The sequence below is a fragment of the Parus major genome, chromosome 10, assembly GCF_001522545.3.
Source record: "Parus major isolate Abel chromosome 10, Parus_major1.1, whole genome shotgun sequence".
NCBI lineage: Eukaryota > Metazoa > Chordata > Aves > Passeriformes > Paridae > Parus > Parus major.
This window is the reverse complement of record NC_031779.1, coordinates 10,329,964-10,356,330: the sequence shown is the minus strand read 5'-3', so window position 1 is coordinate 10,356,330 and position 26,367 is coordinate 10,329,964. Positions and strand designations below refer to the sequence as shown.

Here is a 26,367-nt window from a genome sequence, read left to right as displayed (position 1 = left end):
GGCGCTGACCTCCGGCCCGCGCTGGCGTCAATGCAGATCAGCGGCCGGGCCAATGCCGCGCCAGCCCCGCCCGAGCCTGCGGGGCTCGCAGCCGAGCCTGCGGGGCTCGCACCGCACCGCCGCCCGCTCCGCACCGCAGCCCGCTCAGGGCTCGGGGTAACCCCGGCACGACGCCGCGGGGAGACAGCGAGCGGCTGCTCCGTGAGACCCCTGGTGCCCTTCTTCAGAAACCGGACAACGGACTCGGTTGTTGCTTCCCATCCTTTTCCTTTTCGACTCTGCCCATGCCAATTTCTTTGAAAATATTTTTGAAAGCAAAGCCTGTGAAAAGGGAAGATGGTGCTATGGGTGGAGCCAGGCCCCGGGGCTTGGGAAATCAACTGCAGGCAGACTTTTCCTGGAATATGTATGTAACATTAACCTTTTCTGTTTCTATATCAAATGAAAGTAACTATGCTTCCTTATCCTATAGGTGTGCCGGGAGACTGGACGTCTGTGCGTACCTTACGAGAGAACACATTCTATTTAAAGCCCTTCAGACACCATGCCCAGGGTAAGACAAGTTACTGCCATAGACAATTCCTGTTCCAGAAGTACCAGCTCAAGTGCAGCCCAGGTTCAACAGCAGACACACAGCACCGTACTCTTCCACAGACCACACACAACCCGATGGCATCTTCACGTGCCTTTCATATTTTTCACTATGTCATTTATAGCTTCTGCTACCTTTATTCTCAATGACTCACAGAGGTGCTTCTCCAAGGTCCTGCCTGTTTTCACTGGCTGAGGAACAGCTCAGAGGCAACAGCAGTTTAGAGAAGGTCCAACCAAACTTTAGATTTAGGAACATGGTGGAAACCAAGTATCAGGGACATGACTTTTATCAATAAGCTCCAGCATCTGAAGAGGGGAAAATGATGTGTTACAAGAGGAAACTGTTTAAATTACTCCAGTTTTGTGCCACGAACATTTCTGTGGTCCCCTGGTAGAATCATTGTGTTTCAGAAGAATCCAGTTCAGCAGGAGCACTTCTGTGCATTCAGGACAGCCACACTTTTAACAGTACCTTAGCTACATGAGAAATGCCATCAGGTCATAATTAAAAGCAAAACATGCAGATAAATGATGGCTATGGACAACAAGAATGGCAAGAGGCAGCTTTTCACTCAATATATGTAACAGCATCACTTGATCCAGATGAGAGCACCTTGTAAATTTGAGAGATGCAAAGCCAAAAGTCAGTGCTTTTGAGAAATGTGGTTTTTCAGGATAACCACAGTACTTGCAATGCAGAAATGCTTTTATTTACTTCTCATAATTGCTAGCATTAAAGGCTGGAAAATCAAGTCTTTCCCTTCCCCAATGTTTCTGCTAGTGTGCAGTTTCGAGCACAAGCAATAGTCACATAAACTTCATCCACCCCATTAATTTAGCTGATCTAAACAGCCTGTTAGAACCAGAAAAAGAAATCAGCTTCCTGTGCCCTTTCATCACTTTGGACATCCTCTTAATATATAATAAACAAAGGGAATGGCTTAACATACCCATTTGAAACAGTGGGCACTGTTTGGAGATGGATCTTGTCCTCATTCTTTTCTTTACATTAAACATAATTTACTAGATGTCATTAGTAAGAACACACGTGCAGCTAGAAAAAGACTGTGGAAGAGAATGCTACAATTCCTACTTGTGCCATTAGGCGTAAGTGCAGGCTCCCTTCCTCAGCCCTAATGGATCTGTCAGCAAAACTGCTATTGCACTTTATTTCTGGTGGCACTGGAGGAGACAGAGACAGCAAAACTTCATTTTCAGAGCTGCACATTCAGTTTGCAGTGCTGACACCTAGAGTTAAGCTTTCTGCTTTGTAAAATAAACGGGTCTGGTTTGCAGGTACATAGAGATGAAATCTATGGTGTGATTTAAAAAAAAAAGAAAATCAATATTGAAAAATCTCTGCTTTCCACTTTGAATGCAAGCAAATTCCCATTCAACAAATACAAAAATTTATGTAAATGACAGGCAAATACTGGAGGGAGGAGACAATGCTTTGTTTGATAACAGCATGACAAAACAAGAAAGCGTACATGCAGATATGATGTGCATGACCACTTCATTCTTTTAAAAAGTTTTTCCACAAGTCTCCATTGGCAGGTTATTACTGATTATTTCTACAGTCTAACTTCATGGAAAAAAACAAACCAAAATAAATCCATTTGCAAGATTTTCAGATGAGAACTCACACTGCCTTGAATGGGAGGATGAGACTGAACAGTCCTTTAGTAGTTTAATAGAAGCCATTGAAAAATCACTGGAGTTACTGTCACACTGATAAAAATTCAACTAAAGACAAAAAATTGCTCTTTGAACAAGCCATTGGCCCTGAAATTGTCTTGTTTCTCTAAAATTTGGAAACACTGCTGGTGGGTTTTATTGCCAATAGAATAATACAGTTGAAAATATAGATTTATCCAGAGCCTAGAATCAGAGAGAAGGGGTAAAAACATCAAAATTCTTACCAGTGGTATTAATTTGTCACTGCAGTGTATGAAGTGTGTGGATAAAGGGCCTTGTTCACCCTTACTGCTGAAGCACAGCTCAGGAAACGGTGGGCCCTATTATTAAAAAAAAAAAGCATGCAAAATAGCAGAGGAAGCCTAGGAGTGTAGACACTAACAGATTAGGGCTGTGGGGGAAGTGCAAGGTCAGTACAGAGTCAGTAAGGGAGAGGTCAGAAGAAAACTAGTTCTAGGAGACAGCTGGGGGGATGAGAAAGGTTATTTATGGAGAAAAAGGTTGAATTTTATTCAGGACTGCAGAGTAAGAAAGAATGCTAGGAAAGAGCTTGGAATGATTATCAGCTTCATCTGCAGACAAGTGGGTGCTGGGGAAGATCAAAGTATTTAGAGTACAAATACATAAGTGTCAAAATTTAAAAGATTTGAAAAGACACTATTCAGCCACATTCTCATCCTTCTCACAGAGAAATTACATTGGATCCTGCATGGTTTTGACAAAAGACTGAACAACACACTGCCCCCCAGATATTTCCCACTATTCCCCATATCTGCTATCTCCCCCCAAGCATCCATAAGCAAACCCACTTCCCTTGATGGATCAGCAATGTCCATCCATTTCACACAGACCAATTCCCACTGCACATTCTAAGAGTTCATGCATGAGCACTGGGACACTCCATGCCTGTCCAGTTACACAAAAATGCATGCAAAGGCCCAGAGCAAAAATTTGTTGCCAAAATCCAGTTCTGACAACACTTCAGTATCCGAGGCACAGGCAGGCAGAATTGTGCAGAAGGTGTGATGGAATAACATTTGGGTGAACAAATATCAGTGTCCTTTGGAAAATGTCTGTCCAGCAAAGGCAGAGGAAGCATGACTGCAGTCCTGTGAGCACAGGCAGCAGTCTTGGTAACAGATTACTTGATGTGGTTTTAATTGCTTCTCCCCCCAAGTCAGCTGTATGTTCCAATTGTGTCCTTTGGCCTTGTAAGAAGTTAGGCAATCCTGTTGGTCTCTAAGCCAGTGAGGAGGCAGTAGGGAGAAAGAGGAGGAACTGTGGAAAATGTACCAGCTGAATGGACTCTGCAGCAATAACTACTGACATGTGCAGGCTGTGACAGAGTACATCTCTCCACCCCAAGATATTCTAGAAGAGGAAATAAGGACCATATGCTGCCTTAGGCACAGGTGAGTATCAGCATTACACCGCACAAGGGTACATCTGCTTGTTTGTGTATAAGCATCAGGTATCCTGGAACAGGGTGTTTTCAGGTGACACAAGAGTAAAATTTGTCCTGAGACAGCTCCTCTCCAGATCCTGGAATGTACAGAAGTACAGTGAGTTTGTTTTCTGCACCACTTTCCTGATGTCCTGAAAAGCCCCAGAGCAGCTGAGAGCAGGCCGTCCTGATGTCCTGGCAGGCTGTCCAGCTGCTGCTGTTGTGTAATTGCAGTTGCAGAACACAGTTGTCTGTACCACTTGGAAATCAGAGCCTTCAAGACAGTCTAAGTCAGCAACTTTTTCAACTCTAGCTCTAAAGACATTCAAGTCTAAAGCTCAGATACTTCATGGATGTACAGCCTCATCATTGTGACTGGAGTCAGTACATCTTTTGCAGCTGTAGTTTACACATCACTCTCAGCACTGCTCAGTGATCAGCAGGATAGACACAGTGTTTCTAGGAGAAAAAGGTACCCCCTTCTCCACTGTACCTTCTTTCCACTTCGACTACCTTCTTTGCTGTCCATCTGTCCAATGCTTCTCCAGTTTCCCTCAGCATTATATTTTCTCTACTTTGTTTTTGGTACACTCTCCCCAGATTGCCCAGGAGCAGCACCTGCTTTCACAGCAGATGCAGAGTGAAGGTGAGCAGATCTCTGCCACTGAGCACAGCCCTTCAGATGCTGCTGCTCTCCCTCCCAGTCCTGCCTTCCCCAGGGTCTAATGCTCAGCCCTAAGCCGTGTCATTCCAGTGCTTGAGCCTGGGAGCCCCACACAGCCCAGGGAGTGCAGCACCTACAGGATGCAGGAGGCTGCACTCTGTCACCCACAGCTGCTCCAGCTGTGCCAGCCACAGAGCCCAGTGGGAAGGAGGAGCAGCAGGGGGGGACCCAAAGCAGCCTCCAACAGCTCCTACTGCGTGGCCTCGCCTTGAGCTGACCAAAAATTTGTGGGGAAGGGAGGAACAAAGCACTGTAGTCCCCACCCACTCCCCTGTAATTACCCTGTGCTTGACAAGCAGTATTATCTGTCTGGATACCCAGTGCTGTGCAGCCAACTGTGACCATAGAGAATTAGCTGTTCCCCTCTTGAAGAATTTTCCCTTCTCTCTTCCTAAGCATTTTTAAGCCAACTTACATGTATTTAGCATGCAAGCTTTTCAGTTTGTGATTTATTAAACCAAGGATGACAATTGGTCCTTTTAGGTGGACCGATTAGGAGTGGTATACCCAGTTCTTACACCCTGCAAGTGTCTGTTGTCCCTCTGCTTCCTAAGAGTATTGGATCTTTTTCTTAGCTAGTCAGCCTCAGTCAGGCTCAGCCCAAAAGTGATCACAGCCCCAGGACCCTTCAGACTCCTGAACTGGTTCCCAATGCCACAACCTCCTATATTACATTGTGGCCTTCCTGGATCCAATAAGAGAAAACAAATAAAAGAAGCATCAGTAAAAGAAATAAGCAGCTTGTGTCCTCTATTAGTAAGTCAGTTTTCTTTGGTTATCAGAGCTTAGAAGGACAAGCTTAGTCTTTATTGTCTACCCCAGCAACTAAAAGATCAGTTCAGGCTAATGAGGGAATACTCACTCAAAATAAGCTCTCAAATCCACAGACTCCTTGCCCCTGAGTCTCCCCCAGGATCCCACTGTCTCCTGCCCAGCAGCCACTTTCTTGTTTACTCCTGGTTAACCAGCAGTACTAGTGGCCAGCAGTCTGCCTTCCTGGGCCAGCATCCTTAACCCTTCCCAAAGGCAGACACAGTAAGAATGGTCAAGAGAACAACAAAATATGGAGCTAGAAACTCATTCCTGCTGTATGGCAGCAGCTTTCAGAAGCTGAAAAACTCTCAAAAATTACTCATGAAGACTAGCCTGTACACCTGCAAAACAGATGGCTTTCATGGTTGCTGAATTTATTACTTAAGGAACAAATACATCATCCATGGTCATACTGAGCAGTGATTTATTATATATTCACAATAGCAAAAAATCCCATGTCCTGGCTGAGAGATTTATGTTCTTAGATCACTGAAACAACTGAAGAATTTATCCTACAAACTTGTCCGAATATAACACAGAGAACTGGACCTCATTTGAATACTTAACAACTCTTAGCTGTGTTCTCAAGTACATTTCCTTACTTTGGGTCAAAACAATATCTTTAAATACACTCAGTCATACTGTGTACAGTCCTTCCCTGATGTTAAGTCTATCTGTGGAGCACATACGCAAGCATATGCAAGAAGCTGTACCCTTAATTGACAAAGAGGATCATACCCTACCACCAACAGGTTAACCCAGAGATGGTTGAGCAATTGAATATATCCCTTTTCTCAGGAAATTCATTCTTTCATTGCAATCAGGCTTTGACTGTCCAGCAGTGGCAGAGCATTTATCCAACACTACTCTTTCCAACTGTATTTTCATTTCTGTAAGCTCCCACCAGGGAAGTTGCAGTGCTTGTCTCTTGCCAACATGCAGCTCAGCATGCAGACAGTTGCAAGAATCTCTGTGGTGCCATGGCACAGCACCCATGTATCATGGTTCTTGTAAACTCCATTTTACAGCTGTCTGCGCATCCAGCTGAGCAGCAGGAAGAGCAACACCACAAGAATTGCAAGAGGAGATGACAGCTTGGGGGAGAGATAAGGAGAAACCACACCCAAGGGAGAGGGCAGGCAGAAAAACCAAGCCATGGAAGTTTTCTGGGGATAGCTATTTAAAAAAAGAGAGAGAAACAGACTCAGGATGTGTCAGGGAGATAAATCTTCTGAGTTTTTGAAAAGGGGAAGGCAGCGCTTGCAGGCTCACTCACCACAGCCCTAACAAACATAAATCTTATTCACATGGGCACCATCCTTCCCAACACATTCACCAGGGCTGGCTGGAGCACAGCTATCACGGAAGGATCTGTCATATTAAGCAGAACAGCACTTGGCAGTTTGTGTGAATTATGGTTACAGCCAGCACAGCTGGGTGCTGCAGGGGTTGACAGGCTCTGTAACACAAGCACAATAGCAAGCACTAAGAAAAAAAAAAAAAGTCTCCAAAATGTTTTGGGAACAGAGTTGAAAAGTACTTTTAAAACACATCTTTTAAATTAGTGAGTGACTTCCAAACAGATGGGGTGGGGAATGATCTGATGAATTGAGGGGGCTTATCTCATGGTTTGGATCTGCCTTGGCAGGATCTCCTGGGTCTGCACTTACTGTGCCCAAGTGGGTGGGTTCCTAGTGCTCCATCAAGAGGCATTTTAATCTGTGCTCACCTGAAATAAGCAGTGCCATCTCTGTCTCCCTGATACATCTCCAGGCACAGCTCCCCTGCCCTATCCCTCCACATGAAGCCTCTCACCCAGGTGGCTGCAGGTAACAAGGAGCAACCCTTATCTCTCAAGTGTTCCAAGTGCCAAGCACACCTTTCCCCACAGCCCTCATCTGGTTTACACTTCTGCTTTTGGGGAGTTTCAGAGCAAACCATTGCACACGTTACCTTTACAATGAATCAATGTAGCCAAGTCAAAATAATCACTCTTAAATTCACTACCACAACAAGTATGCCAATCTGGACAATGCAATTGAAGATTTATTCATCTCCTTGCACTCTTGGAAGTTCATTGGGCAAGTGTCAGAGTCATTTGAGAAGGTCAGGACCACACCATAAAAGTGGCATCTCTTCAGACCCCATGCAGACTGCTTCCCTCTTGCTCAGCTGGTATAAACACCTAAAAATCACATTTTCCTTTTGACAGTCTTGGACACCAAAAGAAATAACTACATCTTAAAACAAAGCTGAGTCTTTAGGATTTCAAAAATCTGATCTAAATTGATTATCCTTTTAAAAGGAAACTAAATTAGTAACTGCATTTCACAGATTCACAGGGGAAAATCTATGTGGCCTTTTAGGAGGGGAAGTAAATTGAGAAGAAGAAAAAATTAGTATGTATATAAGATGCCTATTGTAGGAGAATCTCACTATAAAAGTTTTTTTCCAAACACAGCCACGTTTCTTTTTCAGGAGGAACAGCAAATCTAAGAAAATCAGTATTTCTCTGGGGAGAAATATAGGTATTCAAGAAAAATATTACAAGGGTGAACAGTTTAAATTCAGTTTACCTGGTGCAGACTGCACAGACTGGTGATGCACAGGGACAGGCAGCAATGGCAGCTGTGTGGAACTCTGCAGCTCAGCTGTGCCTGGTTCTCCAGAGGATCAGTTCTGGGCATCATGAGGGTTATTCCCCACATCCTGCACCCAGAGTTGCCATCTGACTTGACCAGTTTTCACTCAGTGCCCTGACTCACATACAGGTGGGAAGACTTTGCTGGGGCTGCCATGCTGGCTCACTGCCACCCAGGGGGAATTTCTAGCAAGTTCTGGGAGAGGGACATCAGGAAATGCTTACTCTTCCAGGTTTTCCCCCAGAATAGCAGCAGTCATCCTGGACTTACACCTGCCACTAACTAAGCAAGGCACCCTTCAGGTATCTACCTGCAGAGAAAGAGGAGAGACAGAACAGACCTGCAATTAATTTAGTGTCTAGGCAGAAGCCCAGACTCACAGCTGAAATTCTGGGTCCAGCTGCAAGGTATTTCACTGATGGTGTAACAGATGATCAAAAAGAAAAACCAATCAAAGAAGTAAATACCAATATAGCAAATTCCATCCCTCATAGCATTTCTGTTCATGTTTTTATTAAAATTATAAGCTAAATAACAGAAAACAGGTAGAATACGAGGGCTGTTTTGGAAGCACTTCGCTTGGAGAGAAACTGCAGGTGTACACACTTCAACTTCTTTCATGTAGGTGATGTTTTAGAAAACAAACCAGAAAAATACAAACTCTCCTGACTGTCAGCTCAGGTTGTTGAACATCTAAGAATGGAAAAGGGCATTAGCCTTAGTTAAGGGATTTTCATCACTGTATGAACTGCCTGCAAAGCCACACACACGCAGGGAAATCACTGACACACGGGTTTAAATAAGATTGGAAGCACTTTGTAAAACACTTATTTGTTTGCTGGCTGTGTTGGCTGCTTCTTAACATGTGGAAGAGAGAAATGAAACTATCACCAAAAGATGGCTCTGGGATACAAAGGACCCTGTGAAAGTGCCTGGGTTGTTGCAGCATCCTGGGCAGGGTGGGCAGCAGTGGTGTGAGGAGCTCGTCCTGACAGCAGCATAATGGCATCACCCCACTGCAGCCCTCTGCACTATATCAAGAATATATAAATACTCAGGCTTTTCTCCTGGCAGTTCTCATCATACTTTTTTTTTTTTTTTCTCACATGACACATTTTTGTTATTTTAATATAGGACCCTTTTGATAATATCAACAGATTTACATTACAAGAATTACAGCTCTATTTTCCCATCTGAGGCATTTACCTGGTGCTGCTATTGGAGCTGCCCTAATTAGGGCAGATTGAGCCCACCTTTATCCCAGCATACTATTTTGAGTTAGATCTTTGTATTTACAAGGCACTGGCAGCACTGGGCTTCCCAGAGGCACTGGGAACAAAATATATCAACCTTGCTCTCCTTTCCAATTGGATTTTCTGAATCTACAGTGTCTGCTCCCTTGCAATGGGACAGACAAAGAATGGAAGCAGAGCTGAGAAAGGCTGAGAAAATTATATGAATAAGAGAAAGTAAATTAAGCAGGACTTTTCTACACAAACTGAAGCAGAAATAAAAATTCTTTGCAGTGCTGTAGATTTCAGACATAACCTAAATCCCCAGACCAGCTTCCTCTCAGAGTATAAACTGCACGTACTTTGGCCATTTTCTCATCAGTTTAAAGCCAGCATCATATTTGTTACAATGACAGCATATTTACTGTTGAAAGCCCTCTAAAAGACATTTTGGGAAGAGAAACAGAATTTTATCAGACTAAATTCACATTGCACAAACAATGCTTTTTTTCAATACATTTGTGCCCCCTGCATTATTGAAATAAACCTGAGGTAGCTCCCACACTACAATATTCTTCATAAAAATAAAGGCAGGAATTATCCAGCTCTTCCTCCACTTGAGGAGAATGTCAACTTCTGATAAAAAGTTTACTTTAGTTGCTCTGCCAAGTGCTAGGCAGAACTTGGGAGGATTAATAACAGGAATGGGCTGGAGACACGTGATTGAGTTAGCCTTGTTTGCAGTTCGGCTCCTTAGCAAGGTACAGCCTGACCTTAGGTGACTGAGGCTGAAAGGAACAATTATGGAGCTGAGCAGTGGAAAAAAAGGTAAAACAAAAACAGACAGACCGGAGCCATATAACTGAAAGAATCTAAAGTGTTCGGCTAAATTAGGCACATTAAGTTAGAATACATTACATCCAAGCTTTGTTAACCACTTCAGTGAGAAAAGAACTTCGGAAAAGATTATAGAAACCATGGGTTTATTCTAGAACAGATGCTGCTTCCTTTTATCTCTTAATAACAAATAAAATAAACTTTCTTTTATCTCAAGTTACACGGCCCTATCACAGACATACTGGAACACATCATAAATACTAGTTGATTTATGATTCTAATTCCTTAGATAGGGGGGAAATATTGAGTGATTTGCTCTTAATGACCTGGGAAGTATTTGTCATTGCCCAGAAGCAAGGCTGTAATCTGAACTCTTTCATCAAAGCCTCCACCTTTTGAAGCTTCAGTGGTTTCTGGGAAATCATATATTTAAGACAGTTAGTATAGCCAAGTAAAATTCCCTATTTTTCAAGTACAACATAGCCTATGATTCTGCAGCAACACTTTGCCTATCCTGAAGTTAGCTCATCTTGATCTGCATCAGTGAAAAATCTTGAGCTGACTAATGATCATCTAAAAGGTTTTAAAGAAAACAGCTTTTTGATAAGAGTGCTTTTCTCTGAAGATCAGTTTATCAGGAAAATGCTAGTAACAGTCAAGTGAGATGACATTTAGTGTAGCAGGTTTGCTCCTAGAAAGGAATGTCTCCCAGCTTTCTTTACTAATGGGGAAGCACTGTAGAAAAAGGAGTTGGTGGCTGTGAAGACACATGCAGTGGGTTTATTCATATCTGACTTGTATTTGGGGAATAACCTGACACTTTTGAGGAAGCTCAGAACCCAGAAAGAACCTTTACACAGCTGTACAAGAAAACAATCTTTATCTCCATCTGTTTTCCTAACTCTGCTTGTTTAAAAGACTTTGAAATTCTTGTTAGAGCCTGGAACTGTTGGCATTTTCTGTATATCAGTTCAATTCCTGTTCAAGGGGGCCTTGGAGAGCAGCATTCCTGGTGGGATGGAGAGCAGGCCCAGAGGTGTGCTGCTGTGATCTCTGCACCCAAATCTCCTGGGGTGCCTGAGTGCTGGTACCCAGGCAAAGAGCTCTTGGATCAGGAGCAGCTTCACTGAAGCCACTAGAGATGATTTTGATTCTCTGTGTGATGTCTTTCAGATGCTGTTTGTGGGCACAGAAAAACACCAGAGACATGGTTTTGGGATATAGTCATCAAGCATAGGCATCCTGGGACACTCACAGATGCCCACTGCAAGCCACAGAACACAGGCCTGCTGCCTGCTGGTCTGCTTTGGGGAAAATTGCTAGGATTGAAGGAATTTATTTTGTTCTGTACTTCAAGGGCCTCCCGTGGGCAGGCGGGCGGGCCGGATGCAGCTGGAGCACTCCCTCCCTTTCCTGGTGCAGAGGGGAGTCAGGGAGGCTGAGCAAGGCTGTCCAGAGACCTGGGATGGGTCACTGCACTGCCTGGGAGATGGAATGCAGGGGGAACATCCCCAACCCTTCCACAGCCCAGCCAGCCAGGCAGGAAGCTGCTGGGTGGCACCCATAGACCCTAGTTCTTCCCACTTAAAGCAGCTATTTAGTCCTCCTTTGAAGTGTGTTTCATGAGTGTTGATTTGTATGAGTTTAAAATTGGGATGAGCTAGCCAGGGTGAATGGACCCTGATAAAGAGCTTTTAAGCCTCCTCAGTGAAGAATACTGGTATTTTAAGGAACAAGTTAGGACATGACAATAGCTCCTTGCACTGGTACAACTGGTTACTGTAATTCTCAACAAAGATTCATACAATAGGTTCATGTAGCCATAAAATGGAATAGATTTATAAGAAAATTCAATGTTACTTCTGAAGACAAGACAATGCAATGTATTAGCTGGGGCTGGGAAGCCAATTTCACTGGTGCATGGCTCCTTCCTCACATAACTGGCTGTGATGGAGGTCAACTCATCCTCTTGGATATCCATCCTGTCTCAGTCAGACAAGAAAGTACTGTGACCTGATCCAACCCATCCAGCCCTGATCCAAACAGGAGATACAAGGCAAAGGGCTTCTATATAAGGAAAGAAAAAAAGGAGCTGGTGGAGTTCAGAAAAAAGGCAGGATCAAAAGGAGTATTTTGTAGCACAGTTCAACTCATCAACGCAGACTGCACAGTGCCATCTTTGGCACATTATCCCACAGTAAAAGAACAAAGCTAGATCCAAAAAGACAATTAAAAGGAAACCACACTATCTAGACAGGACATCTCTTCTGCAGAGCACTAACCTTTGGAAAGCACAATAATTTATCATTGAAGTAAAAAGTACAGTGAAACCCCAAAGATCATTGACATGAACCAGAAGTAGCCTCTGGGAGATGTACTGCCTGCAGGAAAGCATTCAAATACATACAGGACGTAATCAGGGTCTGGACATATAATTATGTTTTGGAAAAAAAAATAATGTTGCACCTTAAACAGAAAGGAAACTCCCATGAGATGAAGCTTGAATATTCCCTGGAGTATATCCTGAGACAGTTCTCAACATACAATAAAAGAACCACCCCAGTCCAGTTTTAGGGAGTCCCTCAGTAAGTGCGAACAAGCAAGGTTAGGTGACAGAATAGTGTCTGAGCTTGGGATCTGTTTGCAGAAAGCATGAGCTCTCTTTTACTGTAAATAGTGTGATCTGGTCTGACCAGTGGCTGATTGCAGAGCACTGTCTTGTTAGCTCACATCTGGCCATAACAGGTAGTCGTCACTTCCATGGAAAGGAAAACAGAAGTTAATGGAGTAATTCATTCAATCTGCATTTAAAAATCCCTCACTGCCCATGACTCCTAAGTAAACTATAAAGAAAGGGATCTGATTCCCCTGCATGTCTGACTTTGAGCATACACACAATGCTCCCTGTTCACGAGGTTATCTCTGATGTAAACCACTGTGCACTGGCCACTAACTCTACCAGCATCCATTATAGGAACCCCTTGTATAATATGTACCTTGCTCCAGCGTGCAAGACATTTGGTTCCCAAAAATCATGATAGGATGGCTGGAGTAACCACTAACCAGACATGCTGGAATGCCTGAAAGTGTCCAAGATTAGTCATTTGGCAGCAGTCTTGAGGAAATGCAGCTTTACATATCCCACTCTGGACAGAAGGGTCTAGTGCTCAGGGCCTTCTGGCAGGTCTGAACCTGACTCCTTCCCTTGCAGAACACAGCTTGGATCAGCTGTGGCTATGCCAGCTAGAGCTGGGATGCCACTGCCACAAAAATCTGAATCACTCACTTTGTCAAATCTGTCTCCAGCATATTCTTTACTTCACCAAAAAAAAAGAAACCCAAACCAAAACAAACCTTTTCCCATGCTTGGCCTTGGTATTTATTTTTTCTGGATAACTTCAGCTTCTGTGTTTGTCAACTGAAAGGAAAATGCATGTGTCACATACATATGGGTCAGAAATCTGGTGGGTGTTTGTATATTATACAAGAGATCAAAGATTAGGGAAATTTCATTCTAACTTGAGGGTAACAAAACAAGGTTACTGCTGAGCAGTGTGCCTGCTCATCAGCTGTACAGATCCAGGCAAATTCAAGATTGCATTTAGGTGCCCCAGCGCTGGCAGGAATGAGCTGCAGATGCTTTTTCGGTCATTGGAATTTGATGCAGGACTTGCATGGACCCTCTTGTCAGGAGAGCTGACACCTGCACCTCACTGCCATTTTTAAGAAGGGATCCAGTCCCCTCTATGTAAAATGAGCTGTTCCTAGGCCACATCCACGCCAGGAATTGTGCACGGCACAGAGGCTGTGCCTCTGACCAGCCGGCACAGCCAAAGCGGCAGCCGGGCGTTGCACCAATGGCTCAGGAAGCCCTCCCGAGGAGCAGGAGCAGCCTGTGCTGGCTCACAGGCTCAGCCACCCTCAAAAGGACCACTTTGCTTGAGTTTAGTGCTGAGCTGAGGCAGGATGAGTCCCACTGCTCCGGTGAGGGAATGCTCACCATGAGACCACAAGCCTGGGCATCGCACCGCTGTGTGGGGCTGCCATGGCCTGAGCGCTTCTGCTCAGGGCTGCATAAAATGAACCAGTTAAAACAGGCAGAAAACAGCAGCTGTCGTGTTTTTCATGCACTGAAGAGCTGGTGCCAAGTACTCCCGCACTCAGGACTGCACAGATGATATTCCTCCTTCAATGTATGACATTCGTGTGGCATTCCGACGGTGAAAGAAACCAGCACAAGCGAATGGATGAATGGAAAAACGAATTGCTTCAAGTTGATTTAAAGGAGATATTTAGTCATGCATGGGAAGGAAAAGAGAGAATAAATGACCAAAATAGAATGAAGCAATTGGAAACAGCTGATGTTTGATGAAAAGAAAGATATTTTCTGGGGTGAGAAATTTAAAAGCCTTGAGAATTTTGAAAGGGCCAATTATGCATGACTTTTTAATCCTTTAAATGATGCCAGGTTATCCAGAACCCACTCCAGAAAGGTGTCCGAAGCAGTTTATTCTAGAACTAAGCCAAAACCTTCAGCCAGCTCTGGAAAACCTTATTTAGAGTCAGACTAACATGTTGTGAGCTCATGTCACTGTTGGAAAACTGCTTCAGATGAAAGCATGAAGGAATAGTTTTGCTAAGAAACCCTGGAGTTTTAGCCACTTGTTTTTTGGGTTTGTTTTTTTTTAAATTTGCAATAAGAAAAGGCAGGAAAGGAAATTAAAATCCTTGATGAAAGAAAAAAAATATAGAAGGGCTGAGTTACATTTTCTGAGATTCATTACTGTCTTTCCATTTCAGAAAGAGTGGAGAAGTCTCATGCTGTACTGGAAGTGAGGGGTTTCCTTTCCATGAGGTTGACATTAGTGCAGTTCTCATGCTGAGGTGAAAGACAGTTCCACAGTCCTCACCCACAGCACTTTGTGACTACAAACAGGACAAATCCAATTGTATTGCTCCAGCCAGTGTCCAGATCACACCAATTACCATTAAACATCTCTGCCAAAACGACAGCTCAGACAGTGCACCCACCCCCAACCAACAGGAATTTGGGTGTCAAACCCCACAGGGCACCATGGGTGACACTGTCATGGGCACTAACAGATGGATTTCACAAATCAACCTTTTTTTAGGATTTGTATAAGCTTTTAGGCACATCCAAGTCTGAGGCATCCTAGTCATTCATGTTTCTGCATCCTCAGCTGCTCTTTATGTGCTATAAACATTTTGCATTTTTTTCAGTTTTGGGTTGCTTTTTATTTTAACACACTTGGCAAAAAAAGTTAGTGGATAAATGACAGACACTGTCTTGTCCCTTTAGTAAATCATTGGCAGACACAGGTCAGCATTTTGAGATGAGAGGAACAGTTTAGTAGTGGACTTGTTGGTTTTATGGTTGGACTTGATGATCTTAAAGGTCTTTTCCAACCTAAATGACTCCCTGATTCTATGTATGGACACAGGTAGGAAGCCAACCAGACAGTATATTACTACCTTTTATAATAAATGCTAATGTTTTGCTCCCATGAGTGTCCACACCTTTTTAAGTCACAAGTGTGCTGTAATAAGCAAATATAAAGTCAAACACTTGTGGTTATATAAAGCTATGTAGAAGAAGAAAAGAGAAGCTTTGTGGAATCCATGACATCTGGAAAACACTTTCTACAGGGAGTCTGAAGACAGCATACGTTGCCAGCCTAGCACAGAGGACATGGATTTCCCAAATAGAAGCCTAAGAAAATAAAAATCAGTAAATACAAAGTTGATCCCAAAATACAGTTGGGGAGGAAACACAGATCTGTTTAGAAATTCAAGCCAAATTTGGGAAATTACTGTGGATGTAGATAAAAATTCAAAACAGAAATGTATAGCATATTCAAATAAGCTTTGAGCAGAAGGGTTGAACTAGATGATCTCCAGTGTTTCCTTCCAACCTCAACTATTCTATGGTTCTGTGAAATGTTTTCCTTTGGTATTTTCTAAATGAAATGGGTTTGGTTTGATTTTTCTTTTCCAAAATGAAAGGGGACAAACAGAACAGCTTATAAAGCAACTGTAGGCATTCTGTTTGAGACTGAATAAAAACATTTTGCAAAATTTAAGAATTTTCCTCCTAAGCCTCCTCAATTTTCTCCAAAGCAACCTCTGCTTTTAGTTTCATTAGACCTATTTCATAGCTGAGGGGGAAGGGTCAGAGAGCAAACAAAAAAACTCACCATTGATCCAGCTCTGCTCTCAACCCCTATTTTCATATTCACAGACAAACCCTTTCAGATGTACCCTGGCTCCTTCAGGGCTGAAGGTGCAGAGCAGGTGTCTCTGCTGCCAATAATAGCAAATGCTAGCACCAGCTTTGCATGTTTCCATGGCCATGGTGCCCCAGAGACCTCCTCTTTCACCCATACACTCCTCCCCTCCAAAGCTACCTCATCACCATCTCTCTGAGGTTGGGTGATGCCTTAAGTTTTACCTTTCATATTTTCCAGGTTTTGTACTGCATTAGTATATTACTCTGAACTTCATATAAAGTGTTAGCAAGTTCTCCTCACAGTTCTGTCAGACAAAACAATCCTTTTCCAGCCCGAGAACCAAGGACACCACTGCAGCTCAGGCCCAAAAAGTACAAACAGCAGTGAAGTGAGGAGAGCAGTCTGGGAGGATGGGACTTCATAGCCTGAAGCTGAGTTTGGGCAATTAATCCCAGTATGGAAATGGGCCAAAACATAAAAGTGTGAAAACTGTGACCCATTGTCCATCTTGGGTGTAGCCTTGGCCAGGCTCTTGCACTGCCCCAGGTGTATCCTTTGAAGGCTTTTCTAATAAATACCTGCTTTATTCCTTTAACTCTGTCCAGCCTCTGTTCTAGGTGGCCTTTCAAGGCATCATGGGGAAGGAGGGACAGGTCAGCTACACCCACTTGCCAAGAGATTTTGTTACTAGAGGGGAAGAAAAAAAAGGTGTTTCTGTTTTTTCATTCTTTTCCCACCTTCCTTATTTGCTCGGATCTTGTTAGCCATCCCATGTGGTTACTGATGGAAGAGAAACAAAGTCATTAAAGTGCAGAGAAGTAGCACAGGGAGCACTGTTGCACAACCAGGATGACACTGGTGTCCCAAGAGAAGTACAGGCAAAATGGAGCAATATTTTCTGGTAAACACTAAAACCACTTGCAGTTAAGCCTGGTGCTTGGTGTGGCATAGGAGTAGATGACAATGGTAGATCAACCACACCAGAGACTGACTCGGGTCCTTTTGGGGTCAATGACAGCTTCAGCCAACCACATGCTGATGGTCAGCGCTGCAGAAGCTGCTGCAGAGGCTGGGTGGGACTGACAGGAGGTGCAGGGGCACTCCCAGGAACATCCAAGGGGCAGAGGGAAAAAAAATCCCAGGCCTTTACTATAAGCACAGAGGAGCTTCACCACTCCTAGGAGGGAGTTTGGGATTGGTACAAATTGGGAGCAGTCGAGGAGTGAGGAAACTGCCAGCCTTAGGGAGGGGAGGCAGTGGGGCTCAGCTCATCATATTAGCACTTGTTTGCTCACGCAACAACACTTCAGCACAAAGAAAAGCAAATGTCCATTATAATCTCTCATTTCTGAACTGGTCTCCTGCATATTAATTCCTACTGACTGACAAGTGGAACAGCACACATCGATCATCTTGTTAATCAGGTATTCTTGCAGCAATGCATGATACAGTTTAAATAAGCCAGGTTAAGTTCCTTGTGTACACAAGGAAGCTATTATAAGAAAATGTTATGATGAAACCACTTTTTGCAAGAAGCAAGCAGAGCTCAAGCACCTTATATGCTTTGGAAAATTTCACTTCATTTATATCATTTTTCATGACCTTTTGCTCAGCATGACGTGCTGCTGTCCCCCAGCTGTGACCAGCTTGGCTTGAAAGTAAAAACTTTGCTAGCCTGACTAGTTAAACCTCCTGAGGCTCTAAGTTTTCAGGGGACTCAGTACCTTGCTTTTGAGGGGCCATCTCTTCTATATAGTGTGTTTTGGTACTTCAAAATAATGACCACTCTTGAGGCTATTGCTTGGATGCCCAGCAGTTCTTGGCAGACAGGACTGCTGAGTTACTGTGGCCCTGTAACGTGCTCAGAGGAAAAGGTTCTTCCTCCCCATAGGGAGGAAGACAGAGGAGACATCAGCATTGCCACAGAGGAAGGGCACAGGTAACAAACGAGGCTGGCCAACCCCAGCTCTGCACCCCACTGCACAGCTGGGCCTGTTGCCCAACCTCCCTACATAACTACATTTACAAAAGCATTTGATTTGCAGAAATAGTGCTCAGTCTCAGCTCCTGCTGGTACCGGCAGAGATGACAGTCTCTGAAAAATCACACACACAATACTGAAAAATCAGAGTGGTATCACCAGCCTGTGCTTCCCCTCTCCCACTTTTACGAGGGTGGCTCAGCCTCTTAGGGGCTGTAACTGAGTCTTTATGAAGCCCTTGGATGGGTTTTACTGCAAAACAAGGCTGAGAATGCACATGCACGATTACACCAGGACAATAGCCTGAAGTTAACAATCGCTTCCTGTAATTGTCTGAGGCAGCCTGTAGAACTAAGAATCATCTCATGATAAATCCTTGTTGGTCATTTACCATCATTAATCTATACTGTCAGAATGAATTAGGTGCAGAGGAGCATATTAATTACAATGCAGATGACACTCCAGCTTTAATTATTAGGACTTCAAAGTAAGCAGTGCCAGTTAATCAAGCTCAGGACCACGGAGGCTGTTGAAGGAAAGCGCTGTTCAGCTGGTGGCTCTGACATCCAGCCTGCAGGGTCTGCACTTCCAATCATGCCATTCTAGCTTTAGTTTTCCAAATTGCTCTCTATTTCTAGCCACATTAGTCAGGCCTATGGGAACACTTTTTCCACTGCCTATGACATGCCTCAAATCAGGGGTGGCCAATTTTGTCAATATGTAGCCACCTAACTTTATTTATAGAATATTTCATATTAAACAGCAAAAGCATCCACTGACTTTTTATGCCTGTTGCATAAAATTTTGCATTTAACAGCTACTTACTCACTTTAGTTGCCAGCTAAGGCTGCATTTTTACAAGTCGTTGTTCCCATTTCAATATTATTTTATGCCATTTTCTGGAGGGCTAGGATTATGGAATAAACCTAAACATCTGGACAGTTTGTAAAGTGCTGGCAGAGCAGCTAGCAGTATTGCAAAGGCCCCCAAATCCCATCAAAATGTAGCCCCTTTGTTATTGCAGGACCAGAGACAGGAGCTCTGAGAGGCCATCAGGCTCCTGCTGGTGCTGTCCGTGGGAATTCCTGACCACTCCAGCTGTCACCAGCACCAGGCTCCTGGGGAGAGCAGATAAAGCTGTTCTCCACATCTCCTGCAGACAGGACATGAGGAGGTGCATCACACAGCACAGAGACAGCATGGTAGGAGGAAACACTGCAGTGCTGAAGCTCTATGGGTGTTGGAGTGGGCTGCTCAGTGAGGCTGGGGATTTCCAGCAGCACAGACTTCAGCACGCTGGGTACCCATATCCACTGCAGAGCCTGGGGCTCACAGAGCCCCTGGAGGGGCTTCACTCTGCTCTCTTTCCTGCTGCTTCACACATCTTGTGAAAAACACTCAATTTTTTTCCTGAAACTGGTGTACAAAATGCAAAAGCCCGAGGAGATCCAAGTAGCCTGTGAAATGTCCTCAAGGAGAGCAAACGGAGGAAATAAGGAGTTACTGAAACAAACCAATAAAGTGAAATTACTGTGGGGAATTTAATCACCCAGGAGACAGGAAATTCAAGGCTATGGTACCCATGACAACTACTATTTGTCTACAGTGTATGGAACATTAACCTTAACTCCATATGCGGAAACAGAAGAAATTATGGGACATATCAGGTATGAATGCACATTTCATGCACAGGGTACTCTTTGAGGGCTACTGTGGAAGCAATAATTAAATTTCCTGACTGCAAAGCAAGTAGGTTCATGCACAAGCAGCTCTTCTGAGACACCAGTGAACATCACAAGACAGAGCTCCCAGCTCACCTTTATGGCTTAGGCAGGGAAGATTCAAGGTCTCTATTTGGTCATAATATCATCTCCTGCCTTGTAAGCTTCTGGCTGCTGTTCAGACTTTGTTTTGGGAATTGCCATGTGTTGATTTAGGAAATGTGATGTGTCTTTCAGTTGTTGGGTCAACAGGGATTCTGCATTTCTTGTATGTTTTCCTTTTCAGCAACTAAAGCAACATTCATCCTTCAACAAGGCAAAAGTCCAATTCCTGCTGGGTGATCAGTTTACTCGAATGCGAGAATCAGATTATTGCTGAGTTAGACAGCAAACAAGTTATCAAAACCTGAGAGAGTTTTGCACTTGTCTTCAGCTGAATTTTAACCCCTGGCTGGATACTATGGAGTCAGATTACTTGCAGCAAGAGCCAAAACCAAAGCAGCCAGGGAGACAGCAACTCTCTGGATGGAACTGTTGTCCTTAAAGTCTCAATTTTCATATGATCCTAGAGAATTGATGACTGGTATATCTATTGTTGCTAAAATTTGGAAGACAAGATTTATGAATGTAGAAACAAACAGCAAGAATATAGCAGCCAAGAAAACTAATTGCAATCAGGTGGGAAGAGGGGCTATTGAAACAAGGGGTTTTGTAACAATAAAATTACTTCTGTCTTTTGTCACTGCCACAGGACACAGAAGCAGGCAGTCAGCTTGCTTATGACCCTATCCCTAGCTGACTCTGCAGGTGCCATGTGCTGTTTCCTCTTTGGGCAGCTAAACCCATGGCCCAGCATCTCCCACATGGAATTTTTCAGCAGGAGCAGGGCCAGATGACAATCCAGCCCATCACTTTTAATAAAGTGATTTAACACATCCATGGCACCAACCAGCATAGCTCAGGTCTGACCTCTGTCACCATTTCATGGGCAGTTGGACAATGCCAAAATCCAGCCATGCTCATGGAAGGGCTGCTGGAGGCAGTGGAGCTCCAGCTGACTCTCCAGAGCAGGCTCAGGTGCTGTGGGGTGGTGGGTGCCTTCCCAGGCTCCCCATCCCTGCTCAGTGCCTCACACACCGTGGGTTTGGGGTGCTCCACGCTCTCTGCCCAATGGGACAAGGAGGGAGCAGTTTGGAACAGTAAAACTCTCCTCCCAAGCAGCAGCATCACCTGCCAAAGGGCTTCCTTCAGTAGTTTTGGACATATTTAACCCAATCAAGGCCATATTCATTAAGCAGCAATTCAAAGCGAGAAGATCTCCCACTGCAGAGAAGATTGGTGTTTCTTTCACCTGTTTTTCAAAATAAGAGTGCTCCCATGAACATCCTGTGCCAGGAAACCATCTCAGGGCTGTCCTGGCCTGGAGGCTGAGCCAGGCTGAAGGCATGGCTGGGGCAAACAGCCCAAGTACACTCTGCACAGCCTGCTTCACACTTGTAGCCTGGACATGTGGTGAGCAGAAAGCAGCAGTGCCTCTCCATGGCTGACCTGCTTAGAGGTCAGGCTTGCCCAGGGGCTCTGAACCGTGTCCTGTGGGCTGCTCACCACTCAGATATGCACTAGTTCACATTCTGCCCACCCTCCTACTCCTTGCTGAAGTCCCTGAAAATCTCTGAGTCAGCGCTGAAACAAAGGCTGATGGCCCCTCACCAGCAACAGCTCACTGCTTTGAAACTCCCCGTAGAGCCATGAAAGCCAGAAAGAAACCATTTTACAGGAAGGGAAAATGTATGAGGCATCCTTCTTGCAAATACCCACTGAGGGCAACACCAGAAGGGTGGCAGGGTTAGCCCAGCTGATCAAGAGCCATGTGGTAACACCAGCATCCTTCATGCAACATCCTGCTCCAGGGAAGGAGGGGACTCCCTACAGTTTTTTCCTTTGCTCTTGAAGGCACAGGCACGCTCCTGCAGCAGGGTTTTCGTCGCTATTGCAAGCCCCAGACCAGAAGGGCTGGGCTGAAATCACTGACCTCATTTCCAGAGAGTGGTTAATAACCTTGGACTCTTCTCACTGTGTCTTAAATATGAGCTATTCCTCATCAGGGAGAAATCAGGATTTCATGTTGCACAGAAATGAATAGCTGAACAACCCAAGTCTTGAGAAGTGGCTCTGCATATGTTTTTCACAGAAGTCATGGCAGGTTCTGGAATTAATCTGGCCAGAAACCACCAATATATCTACATGCTAACCTGAGCTGAGGCAGGTTTGAATACTGATGAAAAATCCCAGCCCGTGAATGATTTCTATTTCTGAATCTCTGCCCTGCTGTTTATGGAAAGGCAAAGAAGTGCAGTGATGAGGTAAATGTGTTTATGAATACACTACTGTTACCTTTCTACTCTAACAACTTACAGGAATTACTTTACCACTCTTATTTATTGCTAATCAAGCTCAGCTCTGGGAGAGGAGAATAAATTCTGCCACAAGGTTCATGCTAGGTAATTTTTTCTTCAACACACAAAAGCCATAGCCCAGGCAGTCTTATTTGAAGCCTGATAATGGTTAGAAGTATTCCTTTTCTAGGAGTGTGCTCTTCTTTCTTAGAAGTGCTCACATTTTACCCAGCACCTCTTCTGTGGAGCAGCAAGAGCAGCCTGAGCTGCAGCACAGCAGCAAAGTCCAAGTGCTCAGCCAGCTCGCCTGGGCTCCTGTCTGAAGAGTTTCCTCAAAAGCAGCACCAGCTACTTTGCCAGCTAATCTTTCCAGCCTGCAGCTACAGAGCAAAGCATAGCTGTGGACCTGTGTCAAAGGTACATTTGTTAACACATTTCCCCCGGAGTGCTAATTAACATTTACATCAAGTACTATGAGAGTGAAAAAGCTTCAACACAAACACACGCTGCAGGGAAATGTGAGGAGTAGTGTACTGTTTGCCCTTCAGGAGCTGGTGAAAATCCAGTTTGTTTTGTAATCTTCTGTTCTCTAAAATCAGATATTTCTTCAAGTTAATAACTAACCAGTTCTTTTTCATTTAAAAACCTCTAAGTGCATTTAGAATTGTATGACAGCAAGGCCCTGCTGGCGCTGGTGCAAGCCAGCCCACGTGCAGATCTCCGTGCTCAGCCACAGCACAGGCACAGCCCGGGCTAACCACAGAAAATCACAGTATTTTATGATTTTATAATAAACAAAAACAAAGGAACATCAGCACACTTTTGCTTAAGATTCAAACCTCTTAAACTAAACACTAAGATAGGAAACACAAACAGAAATATTTGTAGCTGGATCTTCAATTACCACATTTTGGGATGCTGACAAAAAGCTCTAATGATTAACACTTGTACCCACAATGAGAGGCAGACAAAGTTATTTGCAAACACAAATTTGCACTTGAAAGATGCGAAGGCAGTTGCTGAACAGCTGAATAATGAGCTATTCTCAATATTATTTCTCAATATTTATTGAGAAAAAATGTGCTACCACAGTGAAATAAAAAGTTTAAGACTGCAACCAATATAACTAAAATATGGTTGAAAAAATCCTCTCTTTTTCCTAGGGCAGGGGGGGAGCTTTTCCCATTTTGTAAAGGAAAAACTAGAAAATATCAGGTTCACAGAAAGAAAATCATGTTCTGTGGGCCACAAAACAATAGTATGTAAATCTTCACCTACTCTGTGAACTTTTAGGCCACGATAATGTGCAGGTTGTTATTGAATATTTTGTCTCCTGACACAACCATGCATCCTGCCCAGGCTGCCATGAATTAAAATCTGTGTCTAAAAAAGCATCAATAGGCACACTTGCAGATGTGGTAAAAATTGACTGAGCACACTACTTCCAGCTATCAGTTTCTAATCCTCCACCTCCACAGAAATCAGGATCTGAGGTGAATAATATATACTATGAGAACACAGACTTTTTGATTGCAAACTGCTCTAGAGTTCTGTGGACATATTTTGTTGTCGTTGCCCAGTTGCCAAATATTTGAGGTGAATAATTTTCAGCCTTCATGTTTACAAACTACTCTCATTGTTTTGTCCCTTTGTTCTTCCTTTTTTTTCCTTGAGTGTTGCTTCTGCCTTTTAACTGGATAGCCAACTTTGTAAACAAAAAATAAGCATGGCAAACAGCAAATGCAGCAGCAGTTTTTTAGTCTTTGTTAGACATGGTGAAGTGAAGGACCCTAAGCACCGATGAGAACAACTGGGCAGTGCTGTGGGAGATGCACCAAGCAATCCATGCTGAGATGTTCCAACAGGACAAGGTGATTGTTTTTCTTCTGCTTGACCAGCTCTTCAACCTTCTTTTCATAAGATACACATGTCTGTATTCACTAAGAATGTTTTTTAACAAGTAGCAAGCACTCATATTTTCAGATTTCCCATTTCCTTAGTTTTATCAGTTTCCAGTAACTCCTATGAAGAAAAGGCAATGCTGAGCTTGAATTAAAACTGGCACATTTCTGACATGACCTCCCAGAGACTCCTTCTCCATAGCACAAATGTCTGGACTGAAATCCTGGCCTCAGAACAAGCAACAGAAAAACTTCCACCAGTCCCCTCCAAAACTTGTTAAAGATAACAAGCCCCAGTTTCTTTGGGGAAACTAAAATGGAAATAGAATGTCCAACTTCCAAAATGCTAATCGTTTAATTTCAAGTAACAGGATGAGATTAATATAAACATGCTAACCTGCCCAAACTGGAAATCTTTCAAACGTCAAGCACAGGAAACAACAAGGGTTTTTTTTCAGGCAGGATGTCAGAGTTACCCCCGTGGTTATATGTGAGCCGAGGACAATGTTGTTACATGAGATCAAATTACAAACACAAGCAAACAGAAAACAATCTCTGAACGTCACTGTTCAGGATTTGACAAGAAGCACAGTTGACCCATTCCAGAGGTTAAATGCTCTGGAGTGAGCTCTGGGGGAATAGGAATTGCTGCTGGACACTGAGTTCCACACAGTTAAATTGTCAATTTGTTTGCCCAAGTTAATGCTTATCTTACCCTGTGCTTGCTACGGTTTTACTCAACACATTTGACCTGCAAATCTTAAAGCACTGGCTTTGCTAAAATTATAAGAAATTTCTGGATTCTCCAAACACCTAAGAAAACTATTTTGGTAGTTTCCACAGCACAGAAACCTACAGTTAGTCAGATATTTGAAACTTGCAGTGAGGTGAATGACAGTCGCTTAACCACACACATTACTATTTCATTTCTGTTCCTAATGTTTAGCACAGCCTTGCTCTAAGGGATTTCTGAAGTTGTTTACAAAGCTGATGCAGAGGTTGCATTCAGTCTGGTCCAAGGGCAATGGTTTACTGAAGACACTGCAGAAACAGCAGAAAGATAATATTTTTTGTAACTGAGGGGGGAGGGGGAATAAAAGTTCTCACCTTGCACCAAGGACCATTAGAGACAGAGCTGGTTTCCATAATATCTGCTCCTTCATTTTCTTCCATCTCTGATTAGTTGCAAAGCTTTGTTTTCCAATGAAAACCATTAAATCATCCTCAAAGCAAAAGCAAAACAAACCATGCAGACTCCAATATCCCAGTCTGTGAAAGCCCTGCAATAAGTCACGTCGCTTTTATGGTCACTGGTCAAATCCAAGGTTGCAGATCCTGGTTCCGTGCTGGATTTCACAGAGCTTGGCCTTTCTTTTAAGCTTTAATTGTTCTTCTTGTCAGGCATTTATCTTCTTCAGCCCTTCCTTGTGGATCCAGGTTTTCACATAACAAATGGCAAACGTTTCCAGCTTCCCAGGCACTGTAGGAGAGCTGACACTGAACCTCTGATCATCTCAGGAGAAGCCTGACAACGGAGTGCAATACGTGGCCACACCTCTCTGCTGCCAGAGCTGGCCTAGACCATAAAATCAGAAGCAAGGTCACCCAGCAACCAGCCATTCAACGTCACTACAGTAATAAAGCCAACTTACGTCCAACTTATGCTTGGGTAGATAAATATTTCTATTAGAAGAAGGAAGCCCAGTGAAGCTGGCAGAGGGCTGACTGTTCTGAGCTGAGATGCATAAATTCAGATGGATGCAAAGCTCTCAGCCAACATTCATGGGCCACATACAAACCCACAAGGCTCTGCTTGTCAATGCTATTAGGGTCAAACCCCTAAGCTTTTTCCCTAAGGATGCATGGACCCTGTACCCCAGCAGGATGGGTGAGTAATACAGGATATTTTGCAGCAGAGATCACAAGTTCCCGTCCAGATGTCAACAAGACTTCCATCTGCCACATGCTCAGCTTGAGAAGTTCCACTCACTCTCAAAAGTCTACACAAAATAGCCTCCATTCCCTGCCAGAGTCAGTAAAAATCAGGCCATACCATACAACTGCCTGTGGGAGCTTTCTCAAGTAAATGGATTATTTTTCTCAGGAGCAACCCTGTACCTAAAGGAGCACACTCAA

The 26,367-nt window shown here is 43.7% G+C and overlaps 1 protein-coding gene and 1 long non-coding RNA gene across 3 annotated transcripts in view; both read right to left on the bottom strand.

Moving 5' to 3' along the window:
• PDE8A (phosphodiesterase 8A) overlaps window positions 1–25,789 on the bottom strand; it is a 152,167-nt gene extending 126,378 nt beyond the window's left edge. Inside the window, exon 1 of the mRNA XM_015638908.2 lies at window positions 25,339–25,789. Coding sequence (XP_015494394.1) covers window positions 25,339–25,404 — 66 coding nt within the window. The 5' untranslated portion in view covers window positions 25,405–25,789. The remainder of the gene's footprint in view (window positions 1–25,338) is intronic.
• On the bottom strand, window positions 57–13,253 carry LOC117244950. 2 transcript variants are annotated; one of them, XR_004498969.1, is made up of 3 exons: window positions 7,850–13,253; window positions 2,517–7,458; window positions 57–900 (listed from the first exon to the last, which is right to left on the bottom strand). It is a non-coding gene; the product is annotated as an uncharacterized LOC117244950 (long non-coding RNA). The 2 variants fall into 2 exon arrangements; XR_004498968.1 differs by lacking the exon at window positions 57–900 and having other exon boundaries at window positions 2,025–7,458; window positions 7,850–13,232.
• Window positions 25,790–26,367: the final 578 nt, after the last annotated feature.